The sequence below is a fragment of the Bos indicus genome, chromosome 2, assembly GCF_029378745.1.
Source record: "Bos indicus isolate NIAB-ARS_2022 breed Sahiwal x Tharparkar chromosome 2, NIAB-ARS_B.indTharparkar_mat_pri_1.0, whole genome shotgun sequence".
Taxonomy (NCBI): Eukaryota; Metazoa; Chordata; class Mammalia; order Artiodactyla; family Bovidae; genus Bos; species Bos indicus.
In genome coordinates, this window is record NC_091761.1 from 52,367,448 (window position 1) to 52,390,717 (window position 23,270).

Here is a 23,270-nt window from a genome sequence, read left to right on the forward strand (position 1 = left end):
AAATGCTTATAATGCTGTTGTTCAGTTCAACAATGGTTTTAAACTTCAAGGGTCTACATAGAGCCTGGATTTTGTTTAGAATGGAAGATAGTTTTTACTCTTCAATTTAAGGATAATAATGTTTACTCACATAATTTAAAGCAACTTGTGGATGTTGCTTCCAAAGGCCTAATCAGTTTCTCTCATTTTGTTATGTTTAATTCATTTCCACATCACAGTCCAACTCTTCCAAGTTGCAGTTTTTAAAATGAAGTTACCGGAGTTCTAGTTACATTTGCATGTTTTGCCTTCTTCTAACTCATTTAACCCATAAGCGCTTTCCAAATACAAAACCCTTTGATTCGGAATCACAGAAATTGAAATGTGGAAGAAACACATTCCTCCTTTTACAGGTAAGAAAACAGGAGATCTAAAAGATCCTGGTGCTCTTCTACTGAATCTGAATTTTATAAATAAAAGAGCTAAAGTGAGGTTAGATTGCAGAGAAAATAACAGGCAAAATGCGTGAACTTTAATCCCCAACAGGAACTGTGTCATTTAATATATTACTGCACAGAAAAAGATTGGAGGGAACCCATGCAAGTCTAAGACGCACACTGCTATTGCTCAGGTTTGTGATTTTTTTTTTTTTAATGCTTTATTTGGCTGCACTGGGTCTTAGTTGTGGTAATTGGGATCTTCCGTCATCATTGTGGCATTAAGGATCCTTTTTTACTTTCTGCATGCCAGATCTAGTTTCCTGATCAGGAATCGAACCCAAGCCCCCTGCACTGGAAGGACCAAGTCTTAGCAACTGGACAACCAAGGAAGACCCAGTTTTGTGAATTTTAACTACTTTAGAGACTCTTCAGGTGAGTGGGGTAGCGCACATGCATTTGTTTAACTCCTACACTGCATCTGAAGTATTTAGAGTAGTGAGAACAGAAAAGACGCTCAAAATGCAGGTAAAGGAAGAAGTGAGCCTTTCCATAGGGTTCCGAGGTGACCAGAGGGAGGGAAATTAGAACGCGCTGGCAGAGCAGGCGCTCAGGAGGTGCGAGCTGCACAGCAGGTAGCGGTAGCAGGGAAGAAGTCCAGGATGTGCGGGGACCCTGAGGCTCCAGCAGGCAGGGGAGAGGAATGGGGACCAGGAGGGAAGGGACTGGCAAGAAACTGCAAACTGAGGCTGACCTAGTGAGCAGCGAAGATCTTCTAGAAAGAAAAGAAGGCATGAGAGCTTACAACCAGACTAGGGGTTGAGGAAAGAGTACTAAAAACCTTAAGGGGAAGACAGGGGTGCGGACCAGCGATGGGAAAGGTGGGGAGGTGGGCGGAAAAGCGAGGTCCTCGGGCAGTGAACAGGTAAAAAGCGGTGCGGGGGTCGAGAGCCCACATGTGCTAATCTCCAGAGGGCGGGAGCGGCCGCTGAGTCAGGGGCGGCCAGCGTCCCGGCAGCGCAGGAGGCGGAGTCTTGAGCGCGTGGGCGGACCCAGTGGGCGGGGCATGCGCCTGACGCGCCCCGAGGCCGCTGCGGCCGCGGGCCGGGCGGGGCGGCGGCGGCGGCGGCTGCGGCCGCGGGGGAGGGGCCCGGCGTCAGCGCGTCGCCGGCTGGGCCGCGCCGGTGGCCAGGAGGGAGAGACTAGGAGGAGGAGGAGGAGGTGAGTAGGCTCCGGGCTGGGGAGCCGCGCGGGCCGGCGGGGAGGCGGGGAGCGCAGCCCCTCCCCTCCGCTCCAAGGCGCCCGCCTCGCGGGGCCGCGCGGCTCGGAGTTCCCAGAGGGGTTTTGGCGGCGGCGGCGGCGCAGGGAGCCGGGGGAGGGGGGGGCGGAGCTGAGGGCCGCGCGGGCGGTGTGCTTTCCGGGCGCACGCGCTGCGCTGGCGGTGTCGCGGTCCGCCGCGCGTCCTGAGCCGGGGAGCTGCGTCTCAGTCCTGCTGCACACTGGCCATTTTCTGACTCCCTTTTCTTGGGTTCTGCGTTTTTTGCGGGCCGGCTTCCCGCAGCTCGGCGCGCCGCTGCCGCCTCTTCGCTCTGCCCGCGGGAGTGGGTGGGGGCACGTCGCCTTCTGGCTGGGAGGAGGCCAGGTTCCTGGGCTCGGCCGTAGGGCCCTCCTCGCCGATCTTGAGACTGCCGGGCCGGTGGTCCTTCGCGGCGCGCGCCCGTAGGCCTGCCTGAAGGACCCTTTGCGTCTGGCCCAATTATCGCCCTCACTTTCCTGACCTCAGGAGCCCCTTACTTAGTCTGCAGAGACTTACGACCTCGCTCACTGTGCACCCCCGCCACTTCTCTCCTATGAGGATCCAGCATACACTTTGTTTTAATCGGGATCCAGGCAGTTTGTACTGGTGGAAATGTCCCCGGAATTAATCCTGTAAATCCAGACACGTACCCAACAGCGAAGTTGCAGTACTATAGTAATTTAACCTTTAGTTTCGGGCGAGGTTTTTTTTTTTTTCTTCCCTCTCCTCTCTGGCGAAGGCAACTTTATAGAGTCTTCTGAGAACTGTACTGCATTAGATTATCTTCGAGATAATTCTTAAGTTAGCGCCTGGAGGCAATGTGATGGGAGGTTCAAAGAGAAGGCTATGCACTTTTTCCTCCACCGTATCACAGTTTGAAGTGGAAAACGTGCGTTGACGGTGATTTTCCACATGAGGTGGGTTGCAGAGTGCAGCCCCCGTGAGCCGTGGCTCACCTTGGTTCCTGGGTGCTACCCCTGAAGTTGATTTTAAAGTTCAACAGAATGGTCAGGTAAAGGAGCTGCTGCAAAGAAATCCAGTATAATTCAATAGAGCCATTTTATTGGATTCTATTAACCTGTTTAACCTTAAACTAAAGCATGGCGGGAGTTTCATGTAGGAACTTTCATACAAAGTGCAATACTGAATTTTAATTAGTGCGTTCCAGGTTTGGTGTGGAATAGTCTCCTCAGCTCGCACTGCCTTTCATTATGCATTTTCCTTAGGATCTTGTTTTAAAGAAGCAGTTTTAGTATAGAGGGTGGGAGGAGTACCCTTTGAATCATGAAACTTTCTTTGACGAACTTGAAAACTGGATAGGTAAAATCTGAACCTTGATACTAAGATAAGGTAGGAAACTGATGTTTATAGCATTACCACTTTGAGCAGTTAAGGCTTCTTTACTCTTATTTTGAAACCACGTTGACGTCTTAATTTCACGGACTGCAGAAGTACAGAATTTTCTGTTTGTGAGGAACTTTAACAGCTGATTGTTAGTTATTTATTATTAATTTAATCCAGCGTCATTATTTTGCAGAGAGAAAGTAATCCAGATTCCCTGAAGAGATTTAACATGAACTAAAGAGAACTAGTTGATTTAACTGAACACTTAAGTAGATACTTTAGACCTCCCCCATGGATATTTTTGTACCAAAATTTGTTTTGAGTTTGATGTCTTAAAAGCCAAAAAATTACTAACTTTTAATTTTTTCCCCATATTTTGGGTATAGGCCTTAGTCTGTGATTTGGACTCATTAGATACAAATTATATTTAAGGAGAGTTTACATTTTACCAATTGAAACAGTAATTTCCAGTTTGTTTGAATTTAGTAACTATTTTCATTTCAAGAATGTTCATTCATATTCTTGATTCAGGTAGTCTGTGTCAATTCCAGGAGATTGGCATTTCAAGAATCCTAGAGTTATGATGTATGTAAACTTGATATAATAAAGAAGAAAGGTCTGTACGCATGTAGTCATTGAATTCCAGCATCCTCAGCATCCCTTTTCTTAGTGGTCCTCAACGCAGAAGTCTGGAAGTTCTTACTGGCCTGGGGTGAATGTGCATCTCCCACTCCAGTGTTTACTGCAGGCATTTAATAGAGACTTTTTGGCTTGTGTGCACTTTCCCTGGTGGGGGCTTCCTGTAAGATGGACTGTTTTATTCATCTGTGTACGCTTCATGTCAAGTGTAGTGGGTCCTTTGTAAATGCTTGTGGTTTTGTTGGGCTTAATCAAACTTAAGAAGGTAGCAGAGTGTCTGGAAGTCATGAATGATGATATTATAAACTTGAAATATCTCATTTCCGTTTTTGTGTTGAATCAGATACTCTGTTAGGCTTAATTCCAATACTGAAAGAGATAGCATGTATCTAATAATATTTTTAGAAAATTTGAGGAAAAAGCTTAACATTGAGAATTTTATTCTTTAATATATGTTATCCACTGTGAAATTGGGGAAACACAGTGTTACTTAAACTTTTTGATAGGACACCACTTAGAGCTAAAATAATGCAGTTTTTCTACTGGAGCAAAGTTTGAAAATTGTGAATTGAATGATCCTGATTGTTACCATAGGCCACATTTTAAGGCCACCTTCGTTTCACTTTATAAAGATATATTTTTCAGTATATAGACTCCTGGAAGCAACATGACTTTCAGAGTTCAGACTGCCTTTACAAGCTGTCTTTAAATGATACTTTAAACAGTTTTTGGCTGATGTGATGTGCTTCATGATGGATATACAGAAAAAATAAAGCAAAAACCCCAAATAAAAACAAAAACACCAAGACCCCACTATATTTTCTTTTTCTCTTAGACTTATATTTTCTTTCTTTAATAGATTATTATAATGTTTTGTTTATTTTAAAAAAAATGAGGAAAATTTTCAAGCGTTTCTTTTGGAGAGTAGCACCACTCCACCATTTGAATAGCCTTGGCAAATAATGTTTGGGCAAATGCAAGGCTGTTTCCATAGTGTTATTTCTGTTTGAGTATGTTGAATTATATAAATAATAGTCTTCACAGGGACATCATCTTTGGACTACATGCACTTTTTCCTCTCTCCTGACACTGTTACTAGAAACAGTTGTATAGTAGAGTGTGTATGTATGTGTTGTGTATGTGTTAGTCGCTCAAGTCGTGTCTGACTCTTTGCGACCCCATGAACTCCTCTGTCCATGGAATTCTCCAGCCAAGAATACTAGAATGGGTTGCCATTTCCTCCTCCAGTAGTAGAGTATGATGGTGCTTAATTTATAGGGAGCAAATAATTCCTCTTCTGTCATTGCTGGTTCCTGTGTCAGAACCAGGCTACCTGGCCTGTCCACTCCTCGTTCTGTCTTTTCTACCCAGTTTTTGAACTGATTTTTAAGACTGAAAATATCTTAAGATCCTTAGCCCCTTCAGGAAGTGAAATCTGGAATTATTCCAGTGCCCTGAGCATCCATTGCTTACTGAGATATGATGTCTTCTTATATCCTTTGCACATACTCAATTTGACTATGAGATTCTCATTTTGAAAAACGCTTTTACTCATGAGGAATTTTGAAACATATGCCATAAACATCTTGGGGAAGTATATGTAGAGCGTGTAGACTATAAATATAGATTTAGATGGAGTTAGGTTATAGAATCAGACAATTGGTAAGAATTAGTAAGAATGTCTAGTCCTTTTCTCCCACTCTTGAAGGTCACACTTAAGGCTTTTAGATTTAAGAATATAATTGTGAGTATTTATTTTTAAAAGTAAAGCAATTCCAGTCTTTCCTTGCTATTGAATAGTCCACAGAGTTGATGTGTTTCTTGTATTATTCTTTTGTGTAGTTCATATCCTCTGCGGACCTGAACCTTGTCTTGAGCCTGCTCAAGAACTCTCCTGCTTGACCGTCTCTGTCTCCTTGCTGTCCTCTCTTCCCTTGGAACTGGGGCCTGGTCTTATCCATGGTGGATGGTTGGGGTCCTGCTTCAACCATGACAGAGCTAGCAGAGTCAGAATGCTTTGATTCTGCTTCTTAGGCTCACACTCACTGTATTGACTTGTCAGATACTGAGAACAGGACAGCTGAGAGCTGGGCTCTTTGGCTGCTATAATTTCAGCTTTTTTGAGGGTCAGCTTTTCATTTGCATCTGATACTAGAACACCCTGGTCACATACTCATTACTTCCTGACTGTTCTGCTCTTGGTTCTCTGTCTTCTTAGCTGAGTTAGTTACTGGTTTATTTTTATCAGATTTTAGTGGTAGCTAATTCTTTTCAAGTGCTTGATTTTCTACCCAGATCTTCTTGCAGTTTTGAGCTTTCATTTGACCAAGTATCTGTTATTCCACCAAGTTTCCCATAGTGTGTTTTTTCATTATCTTTCTTTCCTTCTAGACTCTATATTCCTCGAGTGTTGGGACTGAATTTGTGCTGTTCCTGACAGTGTCCTTAGCACTTACTGCAGTGCCTGACACATAGCAGGTGATAGACAATATACAAATATCGAATGGATGTAATCAACAGTAAGTCTGTTATCAGTATTGGAAACCAGTGTTCATATAGAAATTGAGAATTCATATAAGAAGTTCAGACATTTCATTGCCATCATTAGTACCAGAGAGTCTGTGTATTTTAAATTATAAGCGTATCCACATACAAAATTAGTCACAGTCATCTGGCAGGACATTTATTTAAGAAGAAAAAGTATATAGTTTTTACTATGTATTGTTAGGTGTTGCTCACTTAGAGTTTTCTTGAGTTTGATTAAATGTATATATTTTATTTCTTACAAATAGAAGTTTTATGGCACTATAAAGAAGTGAATTTAATGGCCCTATTTTTGTTCATTAGTAATTATATACTGTAGAGTAAATTCTTGTTAAAAGGCCCTTAAATGCCTGCTCATAAAAAAGAGAGACCTCTTTGATTTTGTTCTCCGTACAATCCCAGTTATTGTATTGAGGCAAGTCATCAAACTCTTTAGTAGTCTAAAACCTTTAATATGGTTTCAGAACAGTAGTCATGTATTGAGTATCCAAATTACCATGTCTGTAACAAGTAATGCAGACACTTATTAAAAAGGTAATGACCATAACTTTTCTTGTAGAATTTCTTGTGCTAATTTTTTAAAGAGGAGTTTTGAACTAAATTTCCCGTGAAGGCCAAAATCTCATACTTTTAATGATGGTGAAGTATATGTGTAATGTAGAGAGGAGGGGGTGGTAATTTTTGTAGTGGTATTTTTAAGTGGACAGTTTACTAATTATGTTGAGGTAAACACTTTACAACTTTTAAGAGGAAAACTTCAATTATCTGAATGAAATGAGGTACATGAAATTAATTCAGATAAGTGAGGGGATCCTTAGTGTAAATGATGCATGTCAAGGGACATGACCTCAATCTTGATTTTTTTTTTTTTTCTTTCTATATATCTGTCAGCTGGTTTTACATTACTAGATTCTGATTCTTTTTGGTCATGCTGGGAATCATTGATGGAGGAGGTAAGGTTTGCTCTGTAATTTTTTTTTATCTTTGCCACAGAGGGAACCCAGAATATGGTATTCTTTGACAAGTGTAATTGCTCATCTCTTGCCTGTAATGCCTGCCCTTTTAGGTGGTACACCACAGCCTTCCATTTTGTCACCTTCCTGTCAAATGTCAAGTGTGTGTGGGGACTCCTTAAGAATACAATGGGCTTGAAATTAAAGCCACATTCCTCTGTCCAAGCTCAAGATGTTTATATTTCTGCAAGTTCTTAAAACAAGTTGTGAAGGTGAATTGAGCTGGATAAACCTTGATTCTATTCCTTTCCGCCTTGGGGTTTAATATTAAGCAACAGTTTGTACTGTAAGCCCTTGAAATAGAAACAAACATTGGGCCATAACCCTTGACTTTTGCAAATTATAACTTGAAATTAAAATTTTTCTGATTGATTAGAGTTTAGTGTCTTAGGGTAATGATTTCTGCTGCCGTTTACTGAGGTTTGCAGCATTCCTGGGTTCCTGGCATCTGAAAGTTGTGCAATCTGTAGGTAGCCTGTGGCTCTCCTCTAGGCCATTTTTTGTTGTTGTTTTGTTTTGAAACAGAGGTAGGCTTATTTTAGCCACAGAGATGTGTGCTATCTGACACCTCTGTAACTGAATTTTATTTCTTTCTTCAGCATTACTGTAACTGAATTTTATTCCTTTCTTCAACATTACCTATAGATGCTTTACTGAAAGCACCTTAGAACGTGGCTTTTTATTTTCAGCATGCACCAGCTTCCTTTTCATATGTTGATCTTTGAGATGCAAGATGATTCATATGTTGATTGCCTTGGTTAGAGTTGTTATGATATCAGCAAGCTCTGTATACAGACCTTGTGAACAATTCCTAGGTCATTGCCTTCTTTAATATATGCAGGCCATGTAGTTAAGAGTTTAGGCTTCAGGGTCAGTCCAGACTGATTTTGACTGTACCATTTGTGAACAACATGTCTTTGGGGGAAGTTAGTTACTTCTCTGGGTTTCAGGTTTTTCATCTGTAATACTGAAATAATATCAGCTGAGTGTATTGAGTATTTTTTTTTTTTTTTTAGGAGAAAGCTTATCAGTATTGATTTATTGTCCTGTTCACAGCTAAGTGTCTAATAATGTGAATTAGTGAACTATTATCTGGATCATATACTATTTTAAAGGGAAGAAGACTTTGTTCTAGTTTATGACAGAAATAGTCAATTAGCAAGAATTATTACAAATAGAGGCCTTGCTCAGTTGTCTTGTTTAAAACTATGTAAGACTTTTGTAATCATCAGTCTATTTATATGCAAAGGATATGTTGATAATTGGTATAGGAAAGCGGAATGTGTACTGTACTCTTAGGAGTGAGACAGACTTGGATTTAAATATAGATATCTAACAGTTGGGTCACCTTGGGCAGGATACTTTACTTTTTTGATTACAAGTTTCATCTGTAAAATGGTATTAAAGTATAAAGAGTTAAGGAAAAAAGGGATAATAAAAAGGTTGTTAAGACTAATATGAGGTAAGCAAAATACTTAAAGTAAAAGTGAAAGCTGCTTCAGTTCAGTTCAGTCGCTTAGTCGTGTCCGACTCTTTGCGACCCCACGAATCGCAGCACGCCAGGCCTCCCTGTCCATCACCAACTCCCGGAGTTCACTCAAACTCAAGTGCATCGAGCCGGTGATGCCATCCAGCCATCTCATCCTCTGTTGTCCCCTTCTCCTCCTGCCCACAGTCCCTCCCAGCATCAGGGTCTTTTCCAGTGAGTCAACTCTTCGCATGAGGTGTCCAAAGTATTGGAGTTAAAGCTGCTTAGTAGTGTCCAGCTCTGTGACCCCATGGACTTTACAGTCCATGGAATTCTCCAGGCCAGAATACTGGAATGGGTAGCCTTTCCCTTGTCCAGGGGATCTTCCCAGCATTACAGGTGGATTCTTTACCAGCTGAGCCACAAGTAAAGCCAGAATCCATAAATATTGGTAATTATTGACACTTTGGAAGTGTGGCGTTAGTTCTCTGCACTTCAGGCTTCCTCATCTGTGACGTGAAGGTCAGAGAATTGATAAGAGTTTCGAGGATTAAATGACATAATACCTGTCAGAGGTCATTACATGTTAATCACTACTGTTATTTATATTATTATTTCACTTTCAGAACAAATTGGACCAATTTTGAGTTAAAAGGAAATAAGTCATACAGGTATTTAGTGTATTTTTTATGTTGGAGGGCATTTACTATGGATTTGAAGATGGCAAGTTATCATTCATTAGCTTTCAGTGTTTTCTTAAGACAGCAGTAGTCCACAAGTTGTGGTGTGTAAGCCTGTTGGTCAGTCACTGGGACCCTTTCAGGGGGATCCATTAGGTTAAAATTATCTTTATGGTAGTAGTAACTTTTTCCTTTTCCACTGTTTTTACATTTGCTCTGCTGATACTAGTAGTAGGTAGTAGGTAAAATCAGTTCAGTTCAGTTCAGCTGCTTAGTCATGTCCGACTCTTTGTGACGCCATGAATTGCAGCATGCCAGGTCTCCCTGTTCATCACCAACTCCCGGAGTTCACTTAGTAAGTAAATAGTAAATAGTACTAGGTAAAACTGAATATCTTAGTAGATATTAAATGTCAGTGACACCAGACTCTACTAGTAATCATCATATTCTTCACTGCTATCCATTCATGGTTTAAAAAAAAAAAAACCCAAAACAAAAACTCAAAAAAGCCAATTTTACTTGAGTGTCCTTAATGAAGCAGTAAAAATTATTAGTTTTATTAAATTTTGATCCTTGAGTGCATTGTTTTAATATTCTATATATGATGTTTGAGTATTTTATATATGTTTGATATTTCATATGTGATGGTTTTATATTCTGTCTCTATATATAATGAGATAGGAAAAACGCAAAAGGCACTTCTGCTGTATATCCAGAGTATTTTATCTCAAGGAAAACCCTTAAGTATTCTTCTGAGTTGCAAGCTGAATTAGCCATATTTTACATGAAATATCATTTTTGCTTGAAAGGTCGAATACCAGACAAACCATGATTATTTAGACCTAGATATCTGGCAGTCATTTTCTTGAAAATGAATAAAGTGATCTTTTGTTCACTTCAGGGAAAAACAGTCGACAATATTTGTTGCTGATGATAAAATTTTAACTTTCTAGGGAAAATTAAAATTTTGGAAATCTTACATCAGCTGCTGTGTTCTTGTCAGCTTCTCAGTACTTAGAGTTTTGCAGTGGGATGGGTGGTGATGTTATGAATGTGAATTTTTGCTGTTGTGTTATATCAGGATCTTCAATGTTTATATAACTCAATGGACATGAACTTGGGCAAAATTCAGGAGAATGTGAGGGACAGGGAGGCCTGGTGTGCTGTAGTCCATGGGTTTGCAAAGAATTGGACATGACTGGGTGACTGAACAACAATAACTCAATGAAACAATATTTTCAAAGTGATCAATATTCCAAAATTATGGTAAAAGACCCTTATAGAAAGCATGTAACAGAATACAGAAAGCTTATGTGATATTCAATTTCATATTACAGCTAGCCCACAAACTCTGCTACTTGTCAAGTTTTGGTGTAGTATCAAAGAATATCCATATACTTCCTTTTTTCTCACTGCATACTTGTGTGGGGCTGTTTTCATATAGTTCAGTCAAAGCAGGTATCACAGTAGATTGTATGTAGAAGCAGATAAGAGAATCCAGCTGTCCTCTATTAGGTTAAACATGAAAGAAATTTGCAAAAGTTGTAAAGCTATGTCATTTTTAATGCTAAGGTTTTTTTGTATAGTAATTTTTCAAAAATATATTCTCATATTAACATGTCACTAAAATTTTAAAATGAATCACTCAGAGGAAAGCAGAGCATATTTTTGTACAAAATTGGAACTTAATCATTGTCTTGCACATTCTAGAAATGGAAAATAATTTGTTTCATCCAACAGATATTTGTAGAGTATATATGAATAAGCATTTTCCACTCTGCAGGAACTCAGCCTTGATAGAGAGATGAGATAGATGTCTGCATTTTCAGATACTAGCAGTTCACTGAAACAAGTGCTTTAATAAAACATTTATTTAATGTTGCATTTTTTTTAACTAAAAAAAAGACTGTAAACTCTAAATGCTATTTTATTACCTGATTTTCTTCCCATTAACACTATAGAGCAACCCTTTTTTTTTTCTTGTTAATATTTACATATCTATGATTTCATTTTATAATAGTGAAAAATTGGAAACAGCCTGAGTCCATGGATGGGAGAATCAGCTTAATTGTGTGGTATCTCATATATACATTTTTAAATTATAAGTCAAGCTTAAAAAATTTAAGATGAATCAGTAGTTAAAATTTTCTCCTTTAATTCTTAATAATAGTAAACACTGATAATTATAACTCATATTAACAAAAAAAACTCTTGGAGTCCTCAATTTTCAATAGTGCACAGAGTCTTGATGCTAGGAAGTTTGGGAACTGTTTAAGGAAATTAGGCTAGATTCATCAAGTGAAAGTTCTAAAGTTGTAATATTTTGCATATTCCTTTGGAATATGGACTACTTACCTCTAGTTTCTTTTTCTAGTTGTAAGGATATGTCACTGGTTGGCATTCTTGTCATTCTCCAAGCAGGCAGAAGTTTCCTGTGTGTGTTTTTAAAAAAGATTTTCATTTTTATTTAAGATTGATGCTACCTAGATTGTTGCTACTCAGAATTGAGATAATGGTTAATGGTGATTGCATCAGTGTATTCATTCTTGACACCACTCTTTTGGTTGTGAGCTATTCATGCAGTTTTAAGAGCTGTTCACCATGGCAGGTTTCTTCAGGATTGCAGTGAAATCCCCTTTCCTGAAAATAAACTGCCATTTTCTCTGAAGTCTTCACTCTAGGCTAATTTGTCTACTGTAAAGTCTTCCTGACATTTCATAGCTAGTTTTTAGATGGTCAGTCCACAGCTTATGAATGTGTTTGTGAATTAGTTAATTGCAACAATATAATATGCATTAGAGATGGGTTCTATAGTGCCATTAATACTATGGGCATAGCCTTGTTTTGGATTATTAACATCTTTCTGTAGGGAATTATATTCTGACTCCTGGAAGTCTAGCCAAAATCATTACTTCGTTGCAGTCCCAGTGGCAAGAGGCCCCCTTTTTTTGCTTGTAATAGAAATAGGAATGCTAAAGCTTTTTTTTAATAATGTTAATTTTTATTGGAGTACAGTTGCTTTACAGTGTTTTAGGTAAAGCTTTAATATAAGCAAGAGAGGCATTCTGAAGCAGTACTTGAGATGCAGGTATCCTTCGGACCCCAGGTGTATATAAAGTGTGGTGAGTAACTCTCAGATGAAGCAGGTATAGAAACTTTGGGCCAACCAGCAATGGTGGAGGGAAAAAGGGAAGGGATGTTCTGGATGCTGCTTGGGAGTGATACTAATAGATACTTTTTTGTGCCAGTTCCTAAAATAAGGGATGGGTAGTCCTATGTTGGGAGATCCACCTGTATAGAGTCTTTTTGTTGTGTTATGCTCCTGTGTTTGGTTATTGTATGAACTGAGCTCAAGAGGTAGAATGACAAGCCCGTTGGTAAGGTTGAAGTCATAGATTTATAGGCCAGAGGTTTGAATGTAGAAGGAAAATAATGAACTCCATGGGCATTCATGATCAGGAAGAAGAATGGAACCCAGGAGGTTGAAGAAGTATGCAAAATGTTCACAAGGGCCCCAAACAAATTCATATTACCTGTGGCTGCTAGGGCAGGGGTAGAACTGGTAATCGGCTGGCAAATCAAAGAATGCTGTGACTCAGACTACTACCTTAGAGTCTCTGGTAGGAAATACAGACTTTTTAAGAGTGGTGTCCATACAGGGAGCCTATTATGGGAATGGTGGATATATGGCATAAATGTAGAACCAGGAAACATGGGGATACAGACAAGGACAACTTTGGAGAACTAGAATTTGACCTGAAGTTGAGCTTGTCTTCTTCCTGCCCAAGGGCCTTGTCGGGCCTTTGTATAGAGGCAAGACTGGGCCAAAGTGGGGAGCAGAGTGACCACAGTTAGCTCTCTGCACTGGAATGATAGACCTATCGAAGGAATACTTGTTAAATCAATGGATGGAAGTAAGGCAAAGAAACTGGATTCATATTACCTACCCACTAAATATTCTCTAGGCCAGGGGTCAGCAGACTTCTTTTCAAAGCACCAGGGAGTAAATATTTTAGGATTTATGGTTGATTATGGTCTCTGTTAAGGTGCCATTATAGTGTGAAAGCAGCTAAATACATGAATGAATGAGTAGCTGTGTTGCAATGCAGTTTTATTTATGGAGACTGAAATTAGAATTTCATGTAATTTTCACATGTCTCAAAATATTAATCATTTAAAATTTTTTTTTAAAGTCACTAAAAAATATAAAATCCATTCTTAGATCATGACTATGTAAGAACAGGCAGTGGGCTAAATGTTGGGCCATGGGCTCTGGTTTGCTGATCTCTGTTTTAGGCAAATAAATGACTGTCAGTTGTAATACAGAAAGCTTATTAGCATTACTGAAATAGATGTTCTCCAGGACAATGCTGTTGGTGACACTGTCTTGTTTTATAGGTGGCACTGATGATAAAAATCTGTTCAAGAATTTAGATGTGACATCTGCATCAGGTTCAGATCTCTCAGCTATAAGACAAACTGGATACTTCGTAAAGATTTTCATCTGTTATCCACAGAGAGCCAAAATCCGTTATTGAAATTGTCTGGGTGAACTGCCTGCTGGGTCCAGTGATGCACTAGTAGACAAAGAAGTTGAAAAAGAAGGCTGGCCTATTTGGATTGCTGGCAGAATGTGACACCAATATGGCATCAAGCCCTGCTGTGATTCCAAGGACTTCATGACTGAATAAAGATTTTTTTTTTTTGAGTGGGGGTGGTTGAAGTAAATTTGGTCTTTTACTTGGGGAGTGTGTAATATATTATCATTCCATAATGGTATATGGTAATTTCTTTGGTAATCAAACCTTAAAGATCCTATTTATGGAAATTAATATAGTTAATCACCTTTTAGTATTGGGCTTTCTTACACTAAGGGAAATAATCTAAAGAGAAGTATCTCTTAGCTTAACATCTTTTTTAGCTTAACCTGAAAAACATCTTAAGCATCTCTTTTAGCTTAAACTAAAAAGGTCAAAATAAGGACTGTGATATCATGTGGAAGTTTTTGTTTGGGGAATTTTTGAAATTTTGCTCTCCCCTAGAGTGTGTAAATATGCTTCTATTTGCTTCTGTAACCAGAATTTTTTAGGAAAATATCCTTTTGTGTAGGCTGTTGAACTCAATAGTAAGTAGGAAATCATGCTGTACAGTATTAATGTGCATAGAACATAATATTATAAATTAATACTAACAGCTACTAATAATAAATTAATGTTTTCAGACCTGTTAACTAAATTCACTTAAAATGATTTAATGAGCATGTATGAACTGGAAATAAACCTATGTATTTTCTAGAACTATTGAATCACAAGAAAACTGGAGCATCAAAGTTCTCTCTGAACCAACTCAATATTTTATTTGGTTAGAATCCCTGCGTTTGGTATTCATTTGTTTATATCAGTTATTGAAACATAGCTCAGTATTCTTGGGCTTCCCTTGTGTGTCAGCTGGTAAAGAATCTGCCTGCAATGCAGGAGACCTGGGTTCGATCCCTGGATTGGGAAGATCCCCTGGAGAAGGGAAAGGCTATCCACTCCAGTATTCTGGCCTGGAGAATTCCACGCACTGTATAGTCCATGGGGTCGCAATGAGTCGGACACGATTGAGTGACTTTCACTTCATAGAAGATTTGAAAGCAGTGCTGAGAATGAAGTGGGTGGATTCTCTTAAAGTCAAATCCCATTTTTTTCCTCAGTGAGTCTTTTTTTTTTTCCATCTAGCATTCAACAAAAATCCTGGCAGCCCAGGATACAAAACATAGATTACATTTTGCGTCATTCATCTACAGAGAAAGATTTTCTCATGACTTAAATGAAACCTCTATTTAAGGTCTATAGCATTCAGTTTGTCAGTGTGACACTGCTGCTACCGCACATTTTTGGTCAGAGTGCGTTGCAGCCAACATAGCCATCCTGCTAGGAAAAAAAATCTGCGGATTGCTGAATAGTGGAAGTTACAGACATCTAATTTACAAGTCAGATTAGCGATCAGAGTCATGTGATAGCTTTATGTGGAGTTGATTTCATTTCATGGATTTTAAGCTATTTTTTCACGGAAGCAATGCCTATAACTCAGAGACAGGTGTGTTGTAGCATTTGAAAGCCTTAAACTTTTGAATCTGTAATGAAAGGAATGTTCTTACAGATATTCAAATCCTAAAACTCAGGGATTTTGAAATAAGATGCTTTGTTATTCATTTATTGTGCCATAATTGAACTCCCCTGCAGATTTTATTTTGGATCATTGTGATTAATATTTGGAAAACTTTCCCATTTTCAAATACAAGGCAGTTTAGGGAAGAGTGTGATTGTGTGTGTGTGTGTTTAAATAAAGCAGCAAAACACTTACTTTATAAATAAGTTATATTTAATAAGAAATATGTGAATTTAACATTGGTAGACCAAATTGGGAATTCTGTTGTTGTCTCCTGGAAACCTTCCACAATGAGGAGTAGACAATAAATAGATCCCTTTATAGATTGCAGTTACTATGTTTTCCTAAAGTAAACTTTTTTCAAAATATACAGGCGAATTCATAGCTATAGCTTGATGTGTGTGTGTGTTCAGTCACTAATTTGTGTGTGTGTGTGCCCAGTTGTGTCTGACTTTTTGCGACCCCATGGACTATAGCCCACGAGGCTCCTCTGTCCATGTTTTTCAGGCAGCAATACAGGAGTGGGTTGCTGTGTCCTCCTCCAGGGGATTTTCCCAACACAGGGATCGAACACATAGCTTGATGTGTGTATATGTTCAGTTGCTAAGTCATGTCTAACTGTTTGTGACGCCATTGACTGTAACCTGCCACTCTCCTCTGTCCATGGAATTTTCCAGGCAGAAATATTGGAGTGAGTTACTATTTCCTCCTCCAGGTGATCTTCCTGAACCAGGGATTGAACCAACTCTTGCATCTCATGTATTGGCAGGCAGATTCTTTTTTGATGAGCCAGCTGGGAAGCCATATAGTTTGATAGGTTACAGTTACTCTTATTTCACCTGTACTTATTGAAATAGAGAAGACATCTCATAGAAGTGAGTATTTAGTTCATTGCAGAAAGGAAGTGCTGTTTATTGGGCTTTGAGGACAATTGCAGACAAGAATCTGTGTTAATTTTTAGATGGTTCTTAGGCCAATAAGCCATAGTTAGAACCAGACATGGAACAACAGACTGGTTCCAAATCGGGAAAGGAGTACGTCAAGGCTGTATATTGTCACCCTGCTTATTTAACTTCTATGCAGAGTACATCATGAGAAACGCTGGGCTGGAAGAAACACAAGCTGGAATCAAGATTGCCAGGAGAAATATCAATAACCTCAGATATGCAGATGACACCACCCTTATGGCAGAAAGCAAAGAAGAGCTAAAGAGCCTCTTGATGAAAGAGGAGAGTAAAAGAGTTGGCTTAAAACTCAACATTCAGAAAACGAAGATCATGGCATCTGGTCTCATCACTTCATGGGAAATAGATGGGGAAACAGTGGAAACAGTGGCTGACTTTATTTTTTTGGGCTCCAAAATCACTGCAGATGGTGATTGCGGCCATAAAATTAAAAGACGCTTACTCCTTGGAAGAAAAGTTATGACCAACCTAGACAGCATATTAAAATGCAGAGACATTATTTTGCCAACAAAGGTCTGTTTAGTCAAAGCTATGGTTTTTCCGGTAGTCATGTATGGATATGAGAGTTGGACTATAAAGAAAACTGAGCACCGAAGAATTGATGCTTTTGAACTGTGGTGTTGGAGAAGACTCTTGAGAGTCCCTTGGACTGCAAGGAGATCCAGCCGGTCCACCCCAAAGGAAATGAATGAGTCCTGAATATTCGTTGGAAGGACTGATGTTGAAGCTGAAATTCCAATACTTTGGCTACCTGATGTGAAGAACTGACTCATTGGAAAAGACCCTGATGCTGAGAAAGATTGAAGGCAGGAGGAGAAGGGTACGAAAAAGGATGAGATGATTGGATGGCATCACTGACTTGATGGACATGCGTTTGAGTAAACTGTGGGAGTTGGTGATGGACAGGGAGCCCTGGTGTGCTGCAATTCATGAGTTCGCAAATAGTCGGATACGACTGAGTGACTGAACTGAACTGAACTGAAGCATCCTTATATTCTAAAGAGTACTGTGGGGCTTAGTAAAAGAATAAGATTGTGGCATCCACTCCCCATAACATAAGTGAAATTAGAAAAGGGGTTTTAAAGATGTCATTCAGGGTCTTCTCTTGGAGTCTAGTGGTTAAGAATCTGCCTGCAACGTAGAGGACACTGGTTAGATCCCTGGTCTGGGAATATCCCGTATGACACGCAGCAGCTAAGCATATGGGCCACAACTACTGAAGCCCACACGCTTTAGAGCCTGTGCTGTGTAACAAGCCACTACAATGAGAGGCCTGCACGCTGCAAAGCCTGCAACTAGAGAGTGGCCCCGTCCCTGCTCGCAGCAGCTAGAGAAAGCCCGCACCCAGCCACAAAGGCCCAGCACAATCCTCCCCCACAAAGTGTCATTCAAGGGAAGAATTGTTACTCTAGTGGAGAGTTGGTTATATGACATTTCCCTGTTTCTTGCCCAAAGGCCCTTTTATTTCCAGCCCAGGATTTGGGTATATCTTCCAGAAAGGTAAATTGGTATTTAATTTCTTGTCCGGGTGTTTAATCAGCTTCAGAACCTTGTTTATTGATACTGCAGTAGCACCTTCTGCAGACTTCTTGAGAGATCATGGCATACATTTCCTAGAGTTCGGGGCCCTTCCTTAATTGACTCATTTCTGGAGGGGAGGAGAATAAGTGGAGCTAGTTATTTGGCATGTTGAGTGAGAGGGCAGTAGTGGGAAGAGCTGGTATTTGCATCTACCGTGGTGAGCAGGCATAAGTTTTTTTGGGTGCCATGGGAAGTAACCAGGCTTGAGGTAATCTTGATGGCTCCTGGGAAGGTGGAGTGCTTGCCCTATAAGGGGATTTTGGGTAGGATGGTAAGAGGCCAGCTGTAGAGTGCACCCTCAACACCAGGGAACTATTCAGGGTGGGAGGCTTCTTGAAATTTAAGGCCCCCCTTCTGTGAAGACCTGAAACGTGCTGTCCAAGTTGGGCTTTGAGAATGAGAGGAGATAGCTGTCATAATTACATAAGCATAGCAGATGATCTTACTTCATGGCTATCAAGTAAGCCCCCATTAAAGTAGGCGTGTGGGACACTTGTCCCTCTCCTATTCTGATCTGGCAGAACCAGGAAGTGAAAAAGGAAGGGGAGAAAAGTGAAAGAACCAGTAAGGATTTTGAAAGAAACTGATTATGTTCTTGCCTGGCTTGGCTGAGGTTAGTATATGGATACTCTGAATAAGATATGAAATTGAAGGTATAAATTAGACTAGATTATATTTTGCAATATTTGAAAATGACTGAGTCATTTTATCTGGAATGTTACAGAGAGATGGGGAAGTGAGACCCAAAAGCGCATATTTGAAGTGATGAAATTAGAGCATATATCCCACTGAGTTCAGTGTATTTGATTGTTTTCTTACTTTGATAGGATTTTAATTTAGTTGAACAAACTTTTAAGTAAGGTACCTACAATTTCATATGTAGGGTACTCAGGTAAGCATTTTAGGTAGATTTTCTGTCCTCAAGGGGTTTCTGTTTTAGTGTAGAGGTAAACTTAATCCATGGCAGAGCGACATGGGTGCTCTGGACCTATAAGTGGCAATGCTCTGGGAATATGGAACTGAAAACCACTGGGGTTCAGGGCAGGCTTTGGAGGAGGCTGAGTTTGGGCTGGGCCTTGAAGGAAGAGGGTGGTAACCGCTGCGAAGAGGGACATACTAGCATGAGGAAATAGTCAAAGGCATGGGATTGGAAATGAATAGATGACTGGGAGAGAAGAATGCTCATCCACACTGAAAATGTTACTATTTTAAAGAAATGGTTTCAATCACCAGTTTGCCCATGTTAACAAATTCCAGTTGAGGTTTGATTCTTTTACATGCCATTTTGTATTTCGTTAACATTACGCAAAGTATTTTCTGTTATAAGATACAGTGTAGAAATGTTACTCACTTTAGAACTTAGATGGTTATAAGCATAAAAACCAAACTTCTAATCACAAAGTCTATTACTTTCCTTGATTTAAAACAGTAAAACGTAGAGAAGATGATGATTTTTACATATGATCTTAAGCATTTGGCAGTGCAGTTAGTTTCATAACAAGTGATTGTTTTTTAAAGCCTTCCCAGAATAAGAATGAGTATCTTGATGCTAGTGTCACTTTTAAATAGCTATAGCTCCAGGAATGTGTCTGTTCACGTTGTTATCTTAAATACACACCTTATCTATCCATATTGCTGTACTTCAGATGTGAAAGTAAAAATAAAGGTGTGAAGTGCCTAGCAGACTTGCATGGATTTATGTAAATCAGAAAGCACATGATCCATTAGTACTAAGGCCCTAATGTATTCAGTTCAAGTATGGATTCTTTCCTAAAGTTTTACACACACACACATACACACACACACACACCATGATACCCAGTGATTAACTTTGCCCCCCCAAAAAGAGATTTTTTTTTCCTCTGAACTCCAGACACGTAACTAATTGATTTATGATATCTCCATATGCATATTTAAATCTAAAATGTGCAAAAACTGAATTTATCTTTTCACCCAAACTTGTTTCATCTTCAGTCTTTCTCATCTAAGTAAATGACAGTCCCATCCCTGTTACTTAGATCATGAACCTTGAAGTCATCTATGACTCTTCTCTCTCATATCTACAGCTTATCTGTCTATAATTTATGTTGGATCTTCATCAAAATACATCTAGAATCTGAATCTGACCACCTCTCCCCACATCCACTACTACCTGGTCAGCCTGTTGTCATCTCTTACTTGGATTCTTTTAATAGTCTCCTAACTGGTCTCATGTGAGAGTTGGACTACAAAGAAAGCTGAGTGACGAAGAATTGATGCTTTTGAACTGTGGTGTTGGAGAAGACTCTTGAGAGTCCCTTGGACTGCAAGGATATCCAACCAGTCCATCCTAAAGGAAATCAGTCCTGAATATTCACTGGAAGGACTGATGCTGAAGCTGAAACTCCAATACTTTGGCCACCTGATGCAAAGAACTGACTTATGGGAAAAGGCTCTGATGCTGGGAAAGATTGAAAGCAGGAGGAGAAGGGGACGATAGAGGATGAGATGGTTGGATGGCATCACTGACTTGATTGACATGAGTTTGAGCAAGCTCCCAGAGATGGTGATGGACAGGGAAGCCTGGCCTGCTGCAGTCCATGAGGTCACAAATAGTTGGACGTGACTGAGCTACCGAACTAACTAGTCTCCTAGCTTCCTCTTATAATCCCCAACTCAGTGTGTATCCTAGCACTTTGGTCTAGTCTCAGTGCAGTCAGTAGCCAAAAGAATCAGTTAAAACCTAAGTCAGATGTTGTCTTTGTTCATGTCACAACTTTGTTTCCTTTCTTATTTACTGTAAAAACTAAAGTCTTTCTAGTAGCTTATAAGGCTCTATATGATCTTCCTCCATCTGCAATCTCAGCTTTTGACTGTGTTTACTACCCTCCATTCACTGTTATTCCTGGAATAGCTGCCCTCAGGGCCTTTGCACTTGATCTTCCCTTCCCTGGAATGCTCTTCCCCCTAGATAACCACTTAGCTTATTCCCTAACTTTTCTTGGGTCTTTACAAAAAAGATCTTCATGACCCAGAAAATCACGATGGTGTGATCACTGACCTAGAGCCAGACATCCTGGAATGTGAAGTCAAGTGGGCCTTAGAAAGCATCACTATGAACAAAGCTAGTGGAGGTGATGGAATTCCAGTTGAGCTATATCAAATCCTGAAAGATGATGCTGTGAAAGTGCTGCACTCAATATGCCAGCAAATTTGGAAAAGTTAGCAGTGGCCACAGGACTGGAAAAGGTCAGTTTTCATTCCAATCCCAAAGAAAGGCAATGCTAACGAATGCTCAAACTACCGCACAATTGCACTCATCTCACACGCTAGTAAAGTAATGCTCAAAATTCTCCAAGCCAGGCTTCAGCAATACGTGGACCGTGAACTTCCTGATGTTCAAGCTGCTTTTAGAAAAGGCAGAGGAACCAGACATCAAATTGCCAACATCCGCTGGATCATGGAAAAAGCAAGAGAGTTCCAGAAAAACATCTATTTCTGCTTTATTGACTATGCCAAAGCCTTTGACTGTGTGGATCACAATAAACTGTGGAAAATTCTGAAAGAGATGGGAATACCAGATCACCCGATCTGCCTCTTGAGAAATTTGTATGCAGGTCAGGAAGCAACAGTTAGAACTGGACATGGAACAACAGACTGGTTCCAAATAGGAAAAGGTGTACGTCAAGGCTGTATACTGTCATCCTGCTTATTTAACTTATGCAGAGTACATCATGAGAAACGCTGGACTGGAAGAAACACAAGCTGGAATCAAGATTGCCGGGAGAAATATCAATAACCTCAGATATGCAGATGATACCACCCTTATGGCAGAAAGTGAAGAGGAACTAAAGAGCCTCTTGATGAAAGTGAAAGTGAAAAAGTTGGCTTAAAGCTCAACATTCAGAAAACGAAGATCATGGCATCTGGTCCCATCACTTCATGGGAAATAGATGGGGAAATGGTGGAAATAGTGTCAGACTTTATTTTTGGGGGCTCCAAAATCACTGCAGATGGTGACTGCAGCCATGAAATTAAAAGACGCTTACTCCTTGGAAGGAAAGTTATGACCAACCTAGATAGCATATTGAAAAGCAGAGACATTACTTTGCCAACAAAGGTTCGTCTAGTCAAGGCTATGGTTTTTCCAGTAGTCATGTATGGATGTGAGAGTTGGACTGTGAAGAAGGCTGAGCACCGAAGAACTGATGCTTTTGAACTGTGGTGTTGCAGAAGACTCTTGAGAGTGCCTTGGACTGCAAGGAGATCCAACCAGTCCATTCTGAAGGAGATCAGCTCTGGGATTTCTTTGGAAGGAATGATGCTAAAGCTGAAACTCCAGTACTTTGGCCACCTGATGCGAACAGTTGACTCGTTGGAAAAGACTCTGATGCTGGGAGGGATTGGGAGCAGGAGAAGGGGACGACAGAGGATGAGATGGCTGGATGGCATCACTGACTCGTTGGACGTGAGTCTGGGTGAACTCCGGGAGTTGGTGATGGACAGGGAGGCCTGGCGTGCTGCGATTCATGGGGTCGCAAAGAGTCGGACACAACTGAGTGACTGATCTGATCTGATCTGAAGCTACCATGAATGCTCATGTTCAGGTCTTTGTGTCTTATGGTTTAACTTTTTGTGGTTAGATACCCGGGAATAGAAGTCTAGTGACGTATGATAAGTGTGTGATTAACTTCGTAAGAAACTGTCAAATTGTTTTCAAAGTAATTGTACCGTATTCTTTCAAGTGTATGAAAGTTCTCCTTGCTCCACGTTCTGGCCAGCACCTGATGCTATCATTCTTTAAAATTTTGACATTCTAGTGGGGTGCATGGTGGTGTCTCATTGTGGTTTTAATTTGCATTTGTTTGTTTACCAGTGGCATTGATCTTTTCATGTCCTTATTGACCATTTGTTTAATCTTCTGTGAAATATTTGTTTAAATCTTTTGTCCATTAAAAAAATTAGATTGTATGTTTTCTTGAAATTGTTGGTCTGTAGATTGCCCTTTTCTTTCATTAATGGTGTCTTTTGAAGAACAGAAGTTTTAATTTTTGAATATATCCATTTTATCAGTGTTTTCTCCTTCCCTTCCTTGTGTGGTTCTAAGAAATCTTCGATTAACTCTAGGTTATAAGGATTTTAGCATATATTTTCTTCTAAAGGTGTAATATAATAGTTTCAGCTGTTGCAT

General features: G+C 39.9%; 1 protein-coding gene across 9 annotated transcripts in view; it reads left to right on the plus strand.

Moving 5' to 3' along the window:
• Nucleotides 1-1,521: 1,521 nt before the first annotated feature.
• GTDC1 (glycosyltransferase like domain containing 1) overlaps nt 1,522-23,270 on the plus strand; it is a 494,398-nt gene continuing 472,649 nt past the window's right edge. For 6 of the 9 annotated variants that reach the window (XR_011569552.1, XR_011569554.1, XR_011569553.1 and 3 more), the window contains exons 1-3: nt 1,524-1,637; nt 6,088-6,215; nt 7,132-7,193. Coding sequence is in view for 3 of the 9 variants with exons in the window: in XM_070799833.1 (XP_070655934.1) it covers nt 7,169-7,193 (25 nt within the window). In the remaining 6 variants the exon portion in view is untranslated. Of the gene's footprint in view, nt 1,638-6,087; nt 6,216-7,131; nt 7,194-23,270 lie in introns of all 9 variants that reach the window. The other 3 variants (XM_070799858.1, XM_070799860.1, XM_070799819.1) reach the window with 2 other exon arrangements.